This window comes from Enoplosus armatus, chromosome 18, assembly GCF_043641665.1.
Source record: "Enoplosus armatus isolate fEnoArm2 chromosome 18, fEnoArm2.hap1, whole genome shotgun sequence".
NCBI classification, from domain to species: domain Eukaryota; kingdom Metazoa; phylum Chordata; class Actinopteri; order Centrarchiformes; family Enoplosidae; genus Enoplosus; species Enoplosus armatus.
This window is the reverse complement of record NC_092197.1, coordinates 5,375,929-5,396,209: the sequence shown is the minus strand read 5'-3', so window position 1 is coordinate 5,396,209 and position 20,281 is coordinate 5,375,929. Positions and strand designations below refer to the sequence as shown.

Here is a 20,281-nt window from a genome sequence, read left to right as displayed (position 1 = left end):
AGCCAATCGGCTGTCAGGGGGCACTTAGATAACAGTAATTCATGTTTATACAAGAGCAAATTACTCAACTGATAACACACCATCACAGCTCTCATACCCCTCACATCAAATCTCTCCTTAGTTTACCACTCACCCTGAGGGGGGATTTAGGTGAAATTGCCCATTTTATTATGAATCAAGCTCTCCGTTGTGCTGGCAATAACTATATGATTACTCCTTCCTGTTAATAAGATGTCTCAGCAGCGTTCACCTTATTTCAAAGATAAAAATGATCACCAGTTGCTTTAAAACCTAACACAGTACAAACTTGGGTATTAGTATGAAAAACTGATGTTAGCTTCATGAAATCATTATGAGTAAACGAGGGTTCACACAATCTTAGAAAAGCCCACGGCTTTTATAAGACCCCTCCTATTATAGCGAAACAAGCTATAAACACACGGTTGACATTTTATCACCTTAGAGAGTAGAGAATATGGCTAACATGTTAGGAAAGAGTTGCCTTTTTACATATCCAGCAGACAGGAAACAACATTAGCATTAATCTGCATTAATCAGCAGTAACATGTTACAGTAATGTTATTTTCATTAACAAGTAACGTAAGGGATTACAATTCTAAATTATATCGTATAGCTTGTTTACCGTTTTAGGAGCTTGATATCAATTTTGTCTCGGTGAGTTCAGTGGACCTTACCAAAGCCTCTACCAGAAGAGGAGAAATACCTCCTGGAAACAAGAAATGGGTTGTGTCTTCTTAGCTGACTAGCTAGCCACTGTTAAAGTTCTTTATTGTCATGCATACAACAATTACAATAAAGTAGTCGTTGGAAAAGAAATTCTTAGATGTCAGGCTCCCTCCAACAATGCTCATACAAATATGTATAGAAAAAAAGTCTAAATAAGTGAAATCTAATTAGAATCTAAGACATAAAATATAGGACTCAAATTATATAATATGAAATAAAATAGAATACTGTGGTAGACAGGTGTACAGTATAACACTGGTGAGTTTACATGGAATCTTCTGGGTTTTGTTCAAGGGTGTTGAAGGGTGTGTGAAACCCACATCTTCACAGTGAGGACAGGATTTCTGAAGTGCTGTGTGCAGTCACCAGAGTTAAGCTGTTCATGGATAGTAAATATTATAACTCCAAACTGTAGGCTGGCTGCTTGTTAAACCACAATGTCTCATTTTCTATTCCTAGATGTGTTAAATACAGAAGATGAGACATGTGGCTGTGGAGGCATTGAAGTTGTTTAAAAGGCACATTTGAGTCAAACTGACTCACTGAGTCAAAAAAGAAATGTAACAAGTAATGGAGCAAATTACTTTTGCTTTTGAGTAATGTGAAGTAATGTAATTACTTCTTCTATGGGTGATATGTAAATTCATTAGTTTTTCAAGTATCTTGTCGAACACTGTGTACAGCGGGTTTATCAGGACCTTCTCACTGAAAACAGCTGCCCTCTGCATCTGAAAACGACCCTGATGAGAGCGGTGAGAGTGAGCCATAACAGTAAAGTTGTCGCTGTAAAACTAAAACAATAAGCTGAAAGATGATAAAAGAAAACTGCAGAGTCAGGTGATAATTCTCTGTGACTTCTTCACTTGGGAATTTGACCTATTGTTAATTTCAAAATATTGACTGGGGCAGCTTTAAGCATCTGTCCTGAAATTGTAGTTCTGATGGATGTAATGAAAAGCTACGGTAGGAACCAGGAGCCTTTGCACTGCTAGGAGTGGCCTTTTGAACACAACATGCATCTTTTGACAAATGCTGAGTCCCTTGTTATCACATCTGCAATCCCTCTACTCATAGGGCAACAGCATCTGACAAAAACTGACACGCCACATAGAAAGTCACTGAAGCATGACTCAGTTCTGATTGGCACTGGTGGGCAACTAGAGCACAAATAAGACCAGCCGGCTCTACATGTCAGCTTCCATCCACTCTATCTTTATCGTGCCGGCTAGTCGTGCTGCCACTGCTGGTCAGGCTAGCTGATAGCCAGGTGGGAGTGCTGTCAACAACAGCCTGAGCCTCTGTTGAATGTCCTTTAGTGGTACAAATTCATGTTGACCCTGACAACATCCCATAAAAAGTGATATAATCCATGATGTATGCTGTTATACTGGGAGAACGTTGATACTCCAAGGCTATCCTCAAAACGCATCTTTTTAAAAAAGCTTACTACTTTTATTATTATAATCATTGTTTATATCTTATAATATTGTTGGGTATTCTATTACTTTAAATTGTCTGATTTTATTTGCCTCATTGCACATTGAAATATTTTAATTGTGGTTCAACCACACAAACCACTTTGTAACTTTATTTTGTGCTGTATAAATAATATTCATTATTATTATACAAAGTTTACAATTATCTCAAAATTATGTTTGGCTCACATAACGTCAGGTCTATCAATAGGTTATGTCAAAAGTTACTTTGTGTGTGAACTGAAGCGTGGAAAATTAGTTTGTTTAATTATGTCCTCCATCCTGAAATGAGCTCCAGGGCAAACTGAACATCTGGCTTCCCATCCCTCTCAGCAAGTTCAAAAGTATATTTGCTAATGTTTTATTACTTGCTGCTCCTGTTTCAGTAGTTTCTTTGTCTTTTCTTTTTACTGTTTTTCTTTACTGTTTATTTGGATATGAAGATATCTGCACTGAAAAATAAGTATGTGACTATAATTATTTTGGATTATTCCCAACTGTGTTTTCAAATTACGTTTATACGCTTCTAATTTGCAACAACAAATACATTTTCGAAACATAATGCCGCCTGAGAATTACGTTTTTTATCAACATATCAAGGAAACATTTTTAATGAACATATCTGCCAAGTCACAAAATGCTCATGCTGAATGTATCAGAATCATAAATATCAGAATCATACATCATCTCCCGAGCAGCCGGGAAGCCAGGGAGGCTGGGTGACTGTCTGAAGGAAGCATAGCCCTCAGCTGAAGCCCACGGTTCACCACCAACCACTTCATGTTTCTAACAGGTTCTCCCCACTCAGCGACACACCCGCTGAGAAGTAGATTATGGTAATTGGCAGCTCCATAGTCAGAAACGTGAGGTTAGCGACACCAGCGACCATAGTGAAATGCATTCCTGGGGCCAGAGCGGGTGACATTGAATCAAATTTAAAACTGCTGGCTAAGGATAAGCGTAAATACAGTAAGATTGTTATTCACGTCGGCGGTAATGACTCCCGGTTACGCCAATCGGAGGTCACAAAAATTAACGTGGAGTCGGTGTGTACGTTTGCAAAAACTATGTCGGACTCCGTAGTTTTCTCTGGGCCCCTATCCAATCTGACCAGTGATGATATGTTTAGCCGCATGTCATCATTCAACCGCTGGCTGTCGAGGTGGTGTCCAGCAAACGATGTGGGCTTTGTAGATAATTGGTGGAGTTTCTGGAGGAGACCTGGTCTGGTGAAGAGAGACGGCATTCATCCCACTTTGGATGGAGCGGCTCTCATATCTAGAAATCTGACCGACTTTATTAGTGAACCAAAACCGTGACAACCCAGAGTCCAGACCAGGAGGCAGAGTCGCAGTCCTACACGCTTCTCTGCGCTTCCATTAGAGCAGTTACCCACCCAAAACCCCATAATGACTGTGTCTGCCCCCCGACCACTGAAATTAATTCAACCAAGTTAAACAGGAGAGGAGTCATTAATAAAACCTTAATAAAAATTAAGACCACCACTGCTATAGGCCAAAACAATGGGGAAATTAAGTGTGGACTGTTAAACATCAGATCTCTGTCATCCAAAGCTGTATTAGTAAACGAGCTAATATCAGATAATCATATTGATCTACTGTGTCTGACAGAAACCTGCCTGTGTCATGACGAGTATGTCAGCCTGAATGAATCCACTCCGCCCAGTCATACTAACACTCACATCCCTCGAGGCACCGGCCGAGGAGGTGGAGTTGCAGCCATCTTTGACTCAAGCCTGTTGATGAACTCTAGACCTAAACTGGATTATAACTCATTTGAAAGCCTCGTTTTGAGTCTCTCACTCCCAACCTGGAAAACACTGAAGCCAGTCTTATTCGTTATAGTCTATCGCGCTCCAGGTCCATACTCTGAATTTTTATCTGAATTCTCAGAGTTTTTATCAGGTTTAGTCCTTAAAACAGACAAAGTCATTATCGTAGGGGATTTTAATATTCATGTAGACGTTGATAAGGATAGCCTTGGTACTGCATTTACCTCTTTATTGGATTCGATCGGCTTCTGTCAGAGGGTACAGAAACCCACTCACTGTTTTAATCACACCCTCGACCTGGTTCTGACATATGGACTTGAAATTGAACATCTAACTGTCTTTCCACAGAATCCTTTATTTACCATTATTTAATAACTTTTGAATTCCTATTACTGGACTACACGCCATTAGGCAAAAAAGCTTACACCAGATATCTATCTGATAGTGCTGTAGCTAAATTTAAGGAAGTGATTCCATCGGCATTAAATTCAATGCCACGTCTCAATACAACTGAGGACTCCTATGCTAACCTTCGTCCCTCTCAAATGGACAATCTTGTTGACAGTGCTGCAGGCTCAATGCGATTGACACTTGACTCTATTGCCCCTCTTAAAAAGAAGATAATAAAACAATCTTTCACCTCCGTAACATTGCAAAAATCAGGAAGATCCTGTCTCAAACAGATGCAGAAAAATTCGTCCATGCATTTGTTACGTCTCGGCTGGATTATTGCAATTCTTTATTATCAGGCTGTCCCAATAAGTCCCTGAGGATTCTCCAGCTGATCCAGAATGCTGCAGCACGTGTACTGACAGGAACCAGGAAAAGAGATCATATTTCTCCTGTATTAGCTTCGCTGCACTGGCTCCCTGTAAAATCTAGAATAGAGTTTAAAATCCTTCTCCTGACTTACAAAGCTCTTACTGGTACTGAGTGCAGGGTTGCTTGTGGTTCCTAGAGTCTCCAAAAACAGAACAGGAGCCAGAGCCTTCAGCTATCAAGCTCCTCTCCTGTGGAATCGGCTCCCAGTTTGGGTCCGGGAGGCAGACACACTCTCTACTTTTAAGAGTAGGCTTAAAACTTTGCTTTTTGATAACGCTTATAGTTAAGGGCTGGCTCAGGCCTGCCTGGACCAGCCCCCTAGTGATGCTGCTATAGGCCTACACTGCTGGGGAGACTTCCCATGATGCACTGAGCTTTCCTCCTCTCCCTCTTCATCTTTGCACATTCATCACAGTCCAATGCATGTTACTAACTTTATTTCTTCCCCAGAGTTTCTTTGTGCTTTGTCGTCTCGCAGGTTGCTGTGGATCGTGGTCCTGGTACGCCTGGGTGCTGCCGCCATGGGCCTGCCTGACTCTCATTACTACAGTTATTATGTTTAGTCGTAGTTCTGTTACTATTAAAGCTGCTATTATTAATCTCAGCTAGTATTACAGCTGTAACTACTATTATCAGTCATATTTCCAGTATTATTATAACTATAGCTGCTATTTCTACTGCTAGTACTGCCATACATCTCTGCCTGTCTGTCTATCTGTGTCTCTACGTCTATCTCTCTCTCTCTCTGTCTCTTTCTGTCTGTCTGTCCCCCCCTCTCTCTCTCTCTCAAACCCAACCGGTCAAAGCAGATGACCGCCCACCTAGAGTCTGGTTCTGCCCGAGGTTTCTGCCTCTTAAAAGGAAGTTTTTCCTTGCCACTGTCGCCAAAGTGCTTGCTCATGGTGGGAACTGTTGGGTCTCTGTAATAATATTACATCTAGACCTGCTCTATTTTGTAAAGTGTCATGAGATGACTTTGTTGTGATTTGGCGCTATATAAATTACATTGAAATTTAATTTAATTTGTTTTCCAAAAATATCAATTCAGTACAATATCTGCTTGTGGCAACTAAAGATTGAAAAAGATCAAAAAGGTAGCACTTCCTCCACTCGAAATATTGTTGCCACATGACATAATGCAGGCAGCAATTACGTTTCCTGTTTTATGTTTTTGGTATTTGTAATGTAATTTCTAGGAGATGGGCTTGGGTTGTGTCATACTCATGGTTTGTTCGATAACAGTAAGTCAGGAAACTTCTGTACAATTTTCTGCGGATGTCTCTGCATAGTCTCTGTGTGGAAAAAGAGATGTCCCAGTGCCTTCAGTGACTGTGAGCCAGGGTACTAACCTCTCTTGAGAGGCCGGTCCTGCAGTACTTCAGACTCCTGCTCAGGGCTTTAATTTGCACATCATACCCATATAGGCGTAGACGCTTGCCCTCATATTGCTCCTTGGGGCTTTGTCTCATAGAGATTAGCCTGGACACACAGTGAAAGCCATGTTCGTCTATACCTCCAGTGCTTTTAACAGCACACAGCCCCTTACCGCCCAGTATAAACTCCTATTGCAGTATGGTATAGTAGTACTACGCAAAATCATTACAATCATGTCATAGAGGTGCAATGTTTTAATATCAAGGTTGATTTAAACTTTTGGTTTTATCATCATTTTGATAATCAATGGTTATCAAAATGGTGGTGGTTAACTCTTGTAAGCATCAATCTGAGCGTTATAAGACGAGAGAAGATTGGATGATTTGGTCAAAGATAGTCTTTGCTCTGTAAAAAACAAAACAAAACACCAGAAACCAGATCTTCCTGACCTACCCACCAAATGGCACAATGTCATACACTAAGAGGACATAACATGTAAATTAGTGAAAGGATGGAATTATAACAACAAAATATGGAACCCCGGTTATGTATTAGCTGGAATAGTGGGCCAAATTAATGTTTTATTTTGTGATATCAAAAAGCCTGGAATTATGGAAGTTTAGTCGTCAATGAAACCATTTGGAATGAAAACAAAATTACTAACTTGACTGACTCCTGAATCCTGACTGAAATATGAAATTTTGAGCACTGTGTGTAAGATGTCTTTCAGCAGCAAGGCATGGTTTTGAGAGGCTAAAAGCGGGTGGCAGCTCACCCCACCTATATGAGAGGTGATGCAATGAACCACCTTATTGTCTTCTGCCCTTTATATGAATAATTTCTTCGTACTGTTGCAGAATGCATTGCAGAGAGGGACCACAATCCCTGCAGGCACAGTCATTTCTCATTTTTACATCTAATTTGCTGGACGAATGAGATGTCGGACTAGCCAAGCGAGTACTACACCAGCAGTGATAAGAAACCGGTCTATGAGGGATCATGCTACTTGTACGACCTTTAGTGCACTCACACACTTTACACCTGTTACCTTTGTGCTTAGGTTAAGATGTGAATTTTTGATAAGAGGTCTTGCAAAGAATTTGCAAACAAGATCAGCAGCATTGCTTACCACACCAGATGAGTGCTCAAGTCTCTCGACTGTTGGGGTCGGGTAATTGTGTAATTCTATATGTGTTTTAGCACTGATACAGGAATAGTTTGACATTTTTGGAAATGCGCTTATTCGCTTTCTTGCAGAGTGTTAGATGAAAAGCTTGATACCATTCTGCTAGAGAAAAGGGACGGTTAGTTTAGCTTAGCATGAGGACTCAAAGCAAGAAGAATCAGCTACCCTGGCTCCGTCGAGGAACTTACCAGTACATACCCACCCCAAACTACAACTTGTTGTTTTCAAATTCAAGTTTGTGTATGGATTAAACAAACAATATACATAATAGCATGTTAATTAGCTAGCTTTAGAGATGCTAGTAAATGCATTTTAACCTTTTGGAGAGAGCGAGGCTAGCTGTTTCCCCCGTGTGTCCAGTCTATATGATATGCTGGCTCTAGCTTCTCATTAATCGTACAAACTTGTGAGTGGTATTGATCTTCTCATCTAACTTGGTAAAAAAGCGAATAAGCAGATTCCTCAAAATGTCAAACTGTTCCTTTAAGGGCATGCTGGAGATATATCTTTATGAAAAATCTCGGCTGTGGAGACTGTGCAGAACATTAAGATTTTTCAATTTAGAAGCACCATTTTCACTGCTGTGAGTTAACTGAATGAAAAGTAGAGAATAGTTTGTTGGTGCGGTTATGTTAAACTCCCTAAATTCACTGCACCTGAGAAAACAGTTCACAACTGTTCAGTCATATTGACAGGCATTACACGCTTACATGTTCATTATTTCGCTTTGAGGGAGTATCAGAGTCATTTACTCATGTTACATAATCATGACAGCTTTTGCTGTTGTTAGGAGCCATATACCAGTGTTAATACTAAGAGAGGGATATAACATCTGGCTGCTCAAAGTGACTTCAGAGGAATCATCTTCATCTTGAGTATAAAAGGTCTTTTTATACTCACAAGTCTCCATCATGTAACATTGATCAAACCGGAGGAAAAAGTAATCCAAATACAAACTGGAAGTATGCTAACAATAAGATAACTTCCGACTTGATCTGATGCATTTTAATGAATGCTTAGTGAGACATTCATTCAGTTCATCATTTAAAGTCACAAGACTTCTAGTCAGAAGAACAAATGATTTTAAGATTTGACATGGTCTGAAGAATTTAACAGTAAGCTGACTGGAGACTGTGAACGTTGAGCTAATGATAAAAGATTGGATGATTTAAAGTCCAGGACTGCAAGAGTCTTTATAGTGTATAATGTAAACGTTTAAAGAATACGTACGTTAGAAGTGATTTTTATTATGCTTTTGTCCACTTTCTCACTTTCTTCTACCAAACTCAATTCCCTGCTTTCCTGCTACAAGTGAAGTCCATTTACCATTAAGATGTATCATTGACTATAGTCAGTAAATAAAGCCCTTGTCCTCCACAGTGCAATTCCCGTCCTGACTTCTTGGGGCTCTCAGGTTAGTTGAGTTTACACAGACCAGTTCCATTGCACGGGGCACAATTGTAATGTGGATCATGTGGACACAAACATGACAGTTGAGGCGGACTCAGCCCGAAATGAAGAGGAAGGATGTTGACAGGTGCCAATTTACCTTTATTGTGGGGGTGGGGTTTATGTAGATTTAAATCATACTGCTCGAGACACATTCATACTGTACTATGCTGTAATGAAAATGGCGAAACTGTCAGGCTTTGTGATCAGTGTTTATGATCAGTGTTTAGGTGATCAGTTTGACCTGTGTATTAAGTTTCATTGTGTGACAGCTGAGAGGTGCAGACTGATTGCTTTGGATGCTAACGTTACTTGTGTGAGGGCAGCTGCTGTGCCTTCAACCTGTGATGGTTTGGGACACAAATAGGTAATTTCTCACCACTTGTAGTTTTGCGTGTAGTCTGCGTTTACGTCATCACTGCTATGCTTTTTCACTGGATTTTCATGCGTCACATTAACTAGCTAGAGCTGACAGATGTATATGAAAGTGTGGCGTGTAGTTAAAGTTTTTGGAAAATATAGAAATTCACCTGTAAATGTACTGTTTTTCGGCAAGTTGCTTTTTTTTTTACCCACCTGCTGTTTGACTGTTTGTAAACGGAGAACCATGTATTTAACACAATGACTATTTTGTTCATAGCGCTTGGGGTTCAGTAGTAGATCATATATTTGTTTGTATTGTCCTAAATTACAAGCTAGAATATGAGTTCACAAAGGAAACACAAGAAAACAAAAAAACAAGGGGAGATTAAACTGATTTTAGGCTTAAATCTACTACTTTATCCATCACATTTCACAGTAGGAGTACTACATGGAGACTAAGATGATAAGTACCTGATATACTGTATCTACAGTATTATGAACCGAACTACTGACATTCTAGAAAATGATCAGTCTCCCAGCCACAACTGCACCCTTCAACCTTAAATCAGTGGCAAGAAAGGACTTAAAGTGTCTACCTACTGGAACAGCCTCGGGCTAAGCCCATGACAACATCAAACAAACAACGAACATTATGAAGAACCTGCTCGGGCTATAAATGATTTCAGTCTCAAAGGGGGAGAATCTTGATGAGAATGACATCCCATTGCAACCCCCGATATGCACACATAAACAAGCATGCTCAAACAAACAACTCTTGCTCAACCCTTGGCATATTTCTCCACAACTATTTTAAGACCACAAAGTAAACAGCACGCAAAAAAAACCAAAAACTGAAAAAAAAAACCTGGACTGATAGAGAAATTACAAATAAAAGCACTTATGGCCACAAAACACTGAAACACTCACATAAAAAGCCCTCCTGAAGCTTCCATTTACCACCTGCTACCACAATTCACACAATAACAATAGCAAAGATAGCTGTAATAATCACACGATTGTCACTACTTTTTGCACTTTGAAAGAAGCTCTAAATCTGAAACAGTCCGAATAAATATATTAAATTACAATAACTGCTAGATAGATGCATTTCTTGTTTTGTGATCAACCAACCACTCATCTGCACATTTATCTAGAAACAGTCTGTCTAAGAGTATTAGTCCCTCATGCTATGGAAAACATATTAATGATAAAAAAATATGTTGCTGTCAGTTGGCGCTTAGTAAAGGAATATAATGGAACCATGCTGCATTTGTAAAGCAGGTTGGTACTGTGTCATTGTATGTGGGAGGACTACGCTAATTTGCCTAATTGACCAAAACAGTATACTGACACACTCCATCAAAAGGTCACCAAAGGTGCTACTAGCATGTTTGAATTACTGTGCTATTTCAGGCATTATGGTTGATGCCTAACACTACACTATTTTATCATGTTCTGACATGCAGAATCTTTCAGAAATGTGATGCCCGATTTATATAATTTGCATACGTACACAAATATTCAAACTTATATACTGCACTGACTGAGATAAACATGCATTTTATAAACAGTGTGCTACAATAACATTTTCCAGGATGACTGTGTGATATGATGCTGCAAGTTAATTATTTGAAATGGAGAGATAACAACAAATGTGAGTAGTGAGTTTCAAATCCTCACAGATTTAGTTGCATGCAGTGCCAGAAGAGCATGATAAAGAGGATTTATAGTTGAGGAGTTAAAGAGGCAAACGAGACCAATGCAGAAAAGTAGTAGTTTATTAAATGTATGTCATTTTGTATTTACTCTGTAAAGTTCAGGTTTTATCTTAATTATTGTCTTATTCTTGGGTTAAACGGTTTTCTAAGGCCCAAAAGGTCATGAGTCTGTTATAGTTTATTCGCCCTGCTAAAAGTGTGTTTGCTTGAAAGAGACACTGGACATTTTTTGCCAGTTTTGTTGGAAATTGTCGGCTCCTATCCGCAATGATAGCAGTCATTGTAAATAGCCAACATAATTGCACTGCATGTGTTTTGACTTACCACCACCTTTCAAAATGTCTTTCTTGTGCCACAATAATTGGAGTCGATGTTGCAAAGTGTTTGTAAATTAGGTGCTGCCTCTTATTTGCATGAGTGCACTATATACATAACTATATCTCTGTCAGGTTCACTTGTCAGTTGCTGTTGCTGTACTGTGCTTGAGTAAAAGGTTTTGTTCCAGACTATTTCTTGATCCGGACCAGTTGCCTTGTCAACCAGCAGAGACTCCACGAAGTTACTGGTCCCAACCCAAGAATAGATATAGATATTTACAGGGAAAATCCATTCTAAGGTGGAGAAGAGGGGTATATATATATAAGTACAGTAGCCATCAGCCTTGTGAGCTGGGGAGAGAGGAAGAAATAATTTTTTTATTTAAAATGTGCCCCTACGCACAGAAAAATAGGTCTATAACAGTAGCAAAGACATATAAAGTCCCTTCCAGACATGCACCCCTTTATGTTAATCTGACAGCAATTTAACACGTTGGTCTCATGTCTGAAGAAGCACTCTGGTCAGTTTTATGTAAAAGTCACGACGGCAATCTTACAAGGTTTCAACACGGCACAAGTCTGAACTGAATGTTATCAGATTAAGGTAAAGGCTGCAGCAGCACAAGATGAAACATGCAGAGAGAGAAAGAGAGAGCGAGAGAGATTAAGTGCGTCTCGTACCGCCTTCTAAGATCGCTCTAATCAATTTATCTCAATCTTCATCTCTTATGCACAAAATCAGTTGAACAAACTAGGAAACACTGTGAAAGAGCAAAGAGAGTTGTTGAAGAGATCGATCCTCTCAGATTAGAACAGTCTATAAAAACTATTTTCCCCTTGTGGTGTGACTGGTGCAAACAAGGTTAAAAAAACAGTCTATATATTTTCAATTTTCATTCATGCCAGCTGCTTGGATGAATAAATGAATATCCAGCAAAACATTTTACAAATGGCATCTTAAGACAAAAGATGCAAGTACGTGTATAAACTTTACAGGAGTGGATCCCCACAACAGTCCAATCACCCTTCAGAGATGTTTTAAGTCATGTGCAGGTTAAATGTCAAGGTTTCATCAGCTAATTGCAAGTCAGTATGCAAATCTTTCAGGTCTGAATGCTGACCACATCCATTATGAAAATGTCATGTAATACTTTAGTTCTACATTTTTTCCTTCAAAGCTGTGTTAATAGTGTTTTTACATATCTTAGACCAATGCATTTTAATGGAGCTTTTATAACTAACTAAAGGTCATGAAGCAACAGGCATATTTTTTCACTCTGGACTAATTGCGTTGTTTTTGATCTTGCAGAAATAGAAAGATGTTTAAGGTGGTACCTTGTGGACAATAGCAGAGCAACTGTGTGACCTGCAGATTAGTACTTATTGTAAAGAGAATGGTATCAAGTTGATCACAATGACTAAATAAATGCACAATATTTTCTACAACTGAAACATTTTTACAATAACCTGTAACACCAACAAGTCAACAAGTACAACAACAAAATATGTCATTTGTCCATGCCTTACATTATAAATCACTGTTAGAAAGCAAATCAGTAATGATGTGACAATATTATGGTTATGGTTTGGTTCTGTTTAGGCTCAAAAACAACTTGGATAGGTTCAGCGAAAGATCATATAATGGGTTAAAAAACATTCTTGGGTAAGGTGAGGGAGTCATCACTTTGTCGTCATGGTTACAAAAATAGTAATTATAACAGACGTTGTATTGGAGCACTTAATGAAATGACGGATGCCGTCATTTTTCTGGGTAGGATAGTCTCTTAAAGCTGATATTTGCGAATGCAGGAACATAAAGACGAAAAAGTGTCAGAAATGGTATATTTTGCAAGAATAAAAACAAGGAACTGTGATCATCACTAATTTGTAGGAAGTACTAACTTATACAAAACTAGAAAGATTGGCATACAGCAGTATACAAATGGCTGGTGGATATTCTGTAGGCTATATAAACAGCAAATGGTTCAGCAAATTAATGCATGCTCTAAAAATAATGTAATACATGACATTCATTTTTCGCCTTTTCTCTCATCATTTCCTGAAAAGCCAAAGATCTTGTTCCATCTATTCGATTAGGCCTGCTTTATATATTCTGAAAATGCACCTTATCGCTTCCACCTTATTTCAGAGTGGTCTAAAATTACATGCCGCCAAAGCAGTCTCAAACTGCAAATGGTGCTGCTGCTGCTGCTCCCCTAACGTGATATCAGATATAACTAAGGGTCTCAGCCCCCTCAAGCCCACAAATATTTCACACCTTAGACCTCTGACAGCTCAGCCTGTAGTTAGCATGAAGACATCTCTACCATAACTAGCAAGTCGAGGGGCGGGACCCTGACATTGTTTCACCTCTTGATAGTAACAAACGTGGGCGAAATAACAGCATGTGTACACAGTATGCAGTTTTTATGGAACAATAACAGCACAGAAAAATACATTATTTCAAAAGTAAAGACACAGTATGAAAAATTTATTTTGGCCAACATAAATTAAGTGAGTTTTGAGATAATTTTATAAAGCAATTTTTTTCAACCAAAAGACACATTTTTCTCTAACTTTTTGATCTATGCTAAATTGTTTCATAATCATTATCCTTGTTTCTTTTGTGGTTTAGGTGATGGTATTATTATATTATCCTTTAAGCATTTTGTGTTAACAGATTTATCAAAAACATTGAAATAATGTGAAATCTCTTCCCCTTTTACCCCTCATTTTGTGATGGGCAGTCGACACAGGTTGTCCTGACACAATTGTTTATAAAGTGTAATAAAACACTGTGATCTTATTTTGTCTAAAAACAATCTAATTTCTACTGTTTATTATTATCTGCGCATTTATTTGTATAAATTATTAATTAGATTTTTTAGTGTTTAAAAGATTTTCATGTAGTTTAAATTTTACCATTTGGTGTATCTAATTTCCTTGATGCACATTTGCTGATCATAATCACCAGTGGATATAACTATGTCCTTTGTCAAAATGTTTTGCCCAAACACGGAGAGAATATTACTGTTCCGGTGCCTGACACAGGAAATAAAAAAGGTTGGTGGGGCACATTGAGGCTAAATGAGTTTTGTGCCAGATAGAGATGTGCAAATACACTGAGCATTCATTATTATGCTTCCACATTCTGCGTGTCTTTTATATGGCACGTGTTTATTTATTAATATACTGCATTGATTAAGTTGGTGCAGTACTCTATTTAAGACACCATCTGCTTGGAACCAAGAGTAAGAGTAATTAAAACAGGCTTGCTGCTTAATAGAATTCAGCAAAAAAACAAATACAATTTGTGAGCCACTCTCCTTTATGGTTTTTTACCCCTCAGCCAATTACAATTCATCAACAGCATTCAGTAAAAGTGCACAATGTGATGAGCCAAACCTGATAATACTCATGCTAATTCATACATGCAGAAGCTCTGAAGGGAAGTGCCCGCAAATATACGCACATGTGTACTCACATATACAAATATTCACATAAAACGGAAGCTAATTTAAATATACACACGTCTTCCAAGGGGCCAATACTTAGACTGGACAATGCAAACATTTTTAAATCATTATATGCTGTAATGCAGCCACAACATGAATTTCATTAGTGTTTTTGCTCAAAAAGTGAAAACATAATAAAATACCATTCCATTTACAGCATAATGGGAATCAATGAAGTTCATTTTCTATGAACACTTGGTTGCCATACTGATTGTCAGACTGTAATCTTTTTTTCCAAAGTGATGGAGTGTAATCTAATCCACTTGCACATGCAGCAAATGCAAAAGCTGAACATGAGGAAATCTAAATTTTAAGATATACTGGAGATTGATTTTATGGGACCTTTTACAGCCTGAGCTCGTCACTTGAATTCAGCACTGCCCTTTGCAATAGGCTGCAGCCTGTGGGTTTGTGACAGCGGCCCACATGTCGGCTACTCACTCAAACACTCGTTGGCGGAGTCCCCGGTGGCTCTGGCCCAGGGTCTGTCCTGGTAAAAGGGGTGACATCTCTGGCAGTCATCTCCCACTGTGTGATGTTGGCAGGAACAGACCAGGCCACCATGTTCCCCCTCAGTGCACTCGCTGGCGTGACCGTTACACTTACATCTGAGGAAAGACAGATAGTTATGTAAAAGATGCAAGTACAGCTTTTCCTATACACTACCTCTCTCTCTCTTTGCTTCTCCTCGCTGACTCAAGTGTAGACATGCTTCTGTGCACAGTGAATGGAGTAGAAGGCAGAGGAGAGGGGAAAGTGAGAAGGCATTTCCACCGTAAGGAGTTGTCACTTCCTATTATCTTTCACGGGCATGAACATGGCCTGAGATGAGGTGGGGTTTTCATTTCCCTTCAGCAACTGCACTATTCAACTGTGCTGATACGCTCACACTGTCCAAGAGTATAAGAAACAGCAACAAGCTCTGAGTATTAGTATGTGTTTGTGTTAAATGTTTACCTACATGCATGTCTATATTTATTTGATATCCTTTTGTTGCACACCATCTCGAAATTAGTGTGTGCTTCATAACTTTCAAAAACAAGAGTCAATAATCATGAGATAGACAGGATTTATTAAGTCAACAAGATAGTTAATATCTACTCATTTCCTTTCTCCCTGCATTTGGAAAGCCTATCATTTCCCCTGAAGCACGGCGGCAGCTACGCCTTCGTGTGTGTAATATTTCCTGGCAGTGTCGTCGGGTTTTGTCGAGTGGCTGTGATAGGGGACAGGGACTTGTCGCGGAGTGGCAGGCTCTGTCAAATTTAACCAGCTGTCCCGGATCCAGACGTATGCTTGCCTGAGGCTCAGACCCAGTTATTTGTGTTGTCGCTGAGACAACAACTAACTCCAAAATGCTTCCAATCCGCATATCACATCGTTCTGCTAGCGTAGACTTGAGCTGCACGTGATAATTTTAAGTGAGTATGTTATGAGGGAGATGACCTGAACTGTACAGGCAGCATATGTGCAATTCAAAAAGAAAAGGGATGTGCAATATGTTGAGTTATGCAACACCAGAATGAAAAGATGCACAAACTGAAACTTTTTCACATATGTGGACTGTTCCCTCCACAGTACATTCATTTTCGTAGCAATCCACTTTGGGTTATGGTTGCATTGATATTCAGTATAAATCACTAGGAGTTGTTTACAGCATCTGTGAGTAGGACTGGCCAACTTGGTGAGGTGTAGCACTGAGGTGTAAAGGCATGTGTACAAAAAGCACTGCTACAAGGCTAACATGTTGTCATGTGGGTCTCTCCCCCAAGTATTGTGGCAGTGGTGGGTAATTTGTCATGCCGCTGCAGTGATCCTAAGTGTTTATGACAGGTGTCAGATCACATTTATATTCTTTCTGAAGGCTTCATCTCAGCTACTTAATCGTCCACTTCTATCTGCAGTGCCAGGGTGTAGCCTGGTCCTTGGCGCCATGTCCTCTCTCATTACTTTGAGTAATAAACCAAAAGAAGTGGAAGGAGGATGGAGGATTATCTTGGTTTATTCTCATCTGATGGCAACTTGACAGACAGCAAGGTGTTTTTTTAAATCAGTTTTGCAAACAGCTGTCGAGGATAAGGTTTTGATTGCCTATTTTGCTTTGCACATATACAGTATCCACCTGTTACACAACCCTGTCTGCTAAAAATGACGTTCATATCCAACAAATTTGCGTATTGCGTGTTTTGAGGGAAAGATATCACTGCCCGAATAATGTTTATAATCCACACAAGGAGGAAATTATATTTTAAGCATATCTGCAAAGTGTGCATTTCAAATGCAAAATGTTCATACTGAATGTATCTGAAAAAGATTATGGTACTGGTTAAATACTGAAAAGATCAAAGCTAACATGACGCACCAGAGTTTTCAATATTTCACCAAAACCATGATCTTTCTTTTAACCAATTGTTTTAAGAGCCTAACTCTAACAATATGAGAGTTGTAGGATATGAACCCCGGGCTCTGGTGTCAAACTCTCTTTGTGTGCCCAACCACCCACCCCTACCTCTTCAGGCAGCAATTATGTTCCCACCAAAACATATTTGGCAAAGCCAATCAGAATTATATGAATGCATTTTGTAGGAACCAGTGTTTGTGTTGCATTATGTTTGAGATAGCTGAAGGCTGGAAATTCAAAATGATTTAAGAAAAAAGCACCATGACACAAAGAAAATACATTTGGACACCACAAAGCTTTTGACTTTTCATTTGGATTTTGGCTCAACCACAGTATCACGGGACTAAGCTTAAACTATAAAAGGTTAAACTCTAAAGTGACACATTTTTAACATTTCAGAAAGAGTGTCAGTTATGCAGGGTGACATTGTTCTGGATGGCACATTTTCAGGTGTCTCTTACCTGCCACCCACAGAGAAATCAGAGATGGCATAGAAGTACGAGCGCAACACTTTAGCATCCTTGAAGAACTCGTCTCCAAAGGTGTTAAGCCTGTCCAAGGAGATGAGCAGGTCAGTGGCTGTCACCCACTCCTGGAAAAGAAAAAAGGTAGGGAAGAAGAAAGGACCAACAGGGTGAGAGAGATGTTAGAAAACACCTTTTGAGGTCACCCACTTTTAAGTGGAATGAAAGCGAACCGGAGGAGGGCAGTGTGTTGGCTGCTGCCACTCTTGGAGGCACAGGGAAGCAGACAGGAAGTAAGAAGGGGAAAAACACATTCTGGGCTTTAGTTAAGAAAGGCAAGAGGAGTGAGGATTTGTAAGACAGTGAAAGTTGACAGAGCAAAGAACAGAATAAGCTGGAATGGAGAGTTGGTTGATGAAGGAAAGGAGACAGGGGTGATGGTGTAACGGTAGGGGAGAGAGCAGATGTAATGAGGAGATAATGAGTATGGTGTAGGAAATTGAGTTAATGTCAGAAAGAGGGGTGAAGAAAGTTGGGGATTAATGGAGACAAAAGCCGAAATTTGGAAAAAAAACATGAGAAAAGAGACAACACTGCAGCACTACTTCAGTATAATGGATGACACGTGGCAAAGCTCCCCTCCCTGATATGATTTAAGCTCCTCTGTTTGAGCCCACTGCAAAGGTAAAGACAGGATGAAGCAAGTGTGGGAGAAGAAAGTGAAGAGGGATAACGCAAACAGAGGAAAAGCTAACGGGAAGTGCGATAGTGGGGTGGAAAATAAAAGTGAGGCCAGGTAAAGGGAGAACAAATGACATGACGAATCTCTTACGCGTGAACGGAACCAACTTTAAAACAAATAGCTGGAGAGAAACTTTCTGTCTGTTTCTTGGCTGGTTTGGGACTCTGTGGCAGTCCTGAAAAAGCCTGTAATGCTGTACATTTTGAAGCTTCTCCCCAGAGGTGTCTTTGAAGAGTGGCAAAGGGGGAAAAGGAGATTGGAGCGGATGGGCCTCAGACTGAAAACATGTGTGATGAGTTCATTCATTCATGTGTTTCTCAGGCGCTACAGTTTGTCTTTGTAGTGCTAAAGTGCATCAGATACTCAGATTGGACTGGGTTTTGCCTACTTTAGCCTATTAAGTACAAATTGTGTATAGTTCACCTTGCTATCTTGTTATCATTTTATAAAGCATATCATATATAGCATAACATTTATTTGCCATGCTAGCGGCATGGCTCTAGATGATGGTAATATTGTACAGACATTCATGTTCCCTACAGGATGAATCCTACTGACTTTGGTGATCCCTCTAGCACCACAAGTTGACATTTTTGCCTTTTAGTAAAACATGTTAACTATTGGATGGATTTTCACAAAATGTGGTACAGATATCCATGGAGCCCAGAGGATGAATCCTAATGACTTTGCTGATCCCCTGACTTTTCCTCTGGTGCCAGTATCAGGTTGCCATACAGTTTTGAGTGAAATGTCTCAACAACTGTTGATGGATTGCATGTCACCCTCAGAATAAATTGTAATCACTCTGGTGATCCCGTGACTTTTCATCGAGCGCCACCATCAGGTCAAAATCTCATGAGATGATGAACGTGATAAACATTATACCTGCTTAACATCAGCACGTTAGCATTGTCATTGTGAGCACACCAACATTAGCATTTAGCTCAAAGCAGAGCCTCACAGAGCCGCTAGCATGGCAGTAGACTCTCAGTCTTGTTTTAGATTGATTTCCTACCTTCTTTCATGGATTATCAATCTCAAGCAAATTTTAAATGTCTGCAGGTTGATTTTCGTACAGTAGAGGAAGGAACAGAAACCAATGCAAAGTAGCTCTCTGGAAAATATTTAAGATTACAGGATTTGTAATTAATAGACTAAGAAGCATGAAAATAGCTGGTATAGAATATATATATATATATATATATATATATATATATATATATGTAGTACCTAATGAGCATTCAGCAAATGTACCAACATTTTCAGCAACTGAAAGTAGGTTAATTGGTTAGTAGGAAGAAATATAACAAAGGTGACATTATTGAGACCTCTGAGGCTTCTTCACAGGTACCCAACATGATCTCTCTCAGCTTAAAATAGCCTGAACAGCACTACAGTAAAAGTTTAGAACCAAGTTATCATTAAAAGCTCTCAGGGGCTTTCTTGTTATGTCAGCATGACAGCCACCCCCTGTTTCAAAGGAGAGGGTCTTGGGATTGAGACCACCTGCGTGGTCCATGCCCGCAGTTCCAAGAGACACACTGCTGGGGCATCAAAAGGTCATATCCCCTTATTGGAACATCTGGTGTGAATACGCTACACATGTGTTCCTGATTGGTTTAACCCTTGCATGGATGGTGTCAGCCTGACTATTGTGACTTCAGTGCCACCTGTGGGGTAGCTTTGTCAGCAAATGTTAATAAGAAGACCATTCAGAGTAGAATTTGGTGTACACAGCAACGTGCAATCATTTTTTAATCAGGCCAACTGGTGGCTCTCTTTCAGCAAAAAATCTGACTGTTCTGCAGCCATAACTCATCCCACCATTAGTGTTCTAACCTAAACATAAGATAGACTTTACTGTCCCAGTGGGAAATTTGCCTTGGACATCACAGCGTCTGCATTATAAAATCACA

At 39.5% G+C, this 20,281-nt stretch overlaps 1 protein-coding gene across 1 annotated transcript in view; it reads right to left on the bottom strand.

The window, feature by feature from the left end:
* The window catches only part of lamc3 (laminin, gamma 3), a 92,716-nt gene that overhangs the window by 53,730 nt on the left and 18,705 nt on the right, over positions 1-20,281 (bottom strand). Inside the window, exons 3-4 of the mRNA XM_070924501.1 lie at positions 17,621-17,751; positions 15,200-15,366 (exon numbers count right to left, since the gene is read on the bottom strand). Of these exons, the coding sequence (XP_070780602.1) occupies positions 15,200-15,366; positions 17,621-17,751 (298 nt within the window). The remainder of the gene's footprint in view (positions 1-15,199; positions 15,367-17,620; positions 17,752-20,281) is intronic.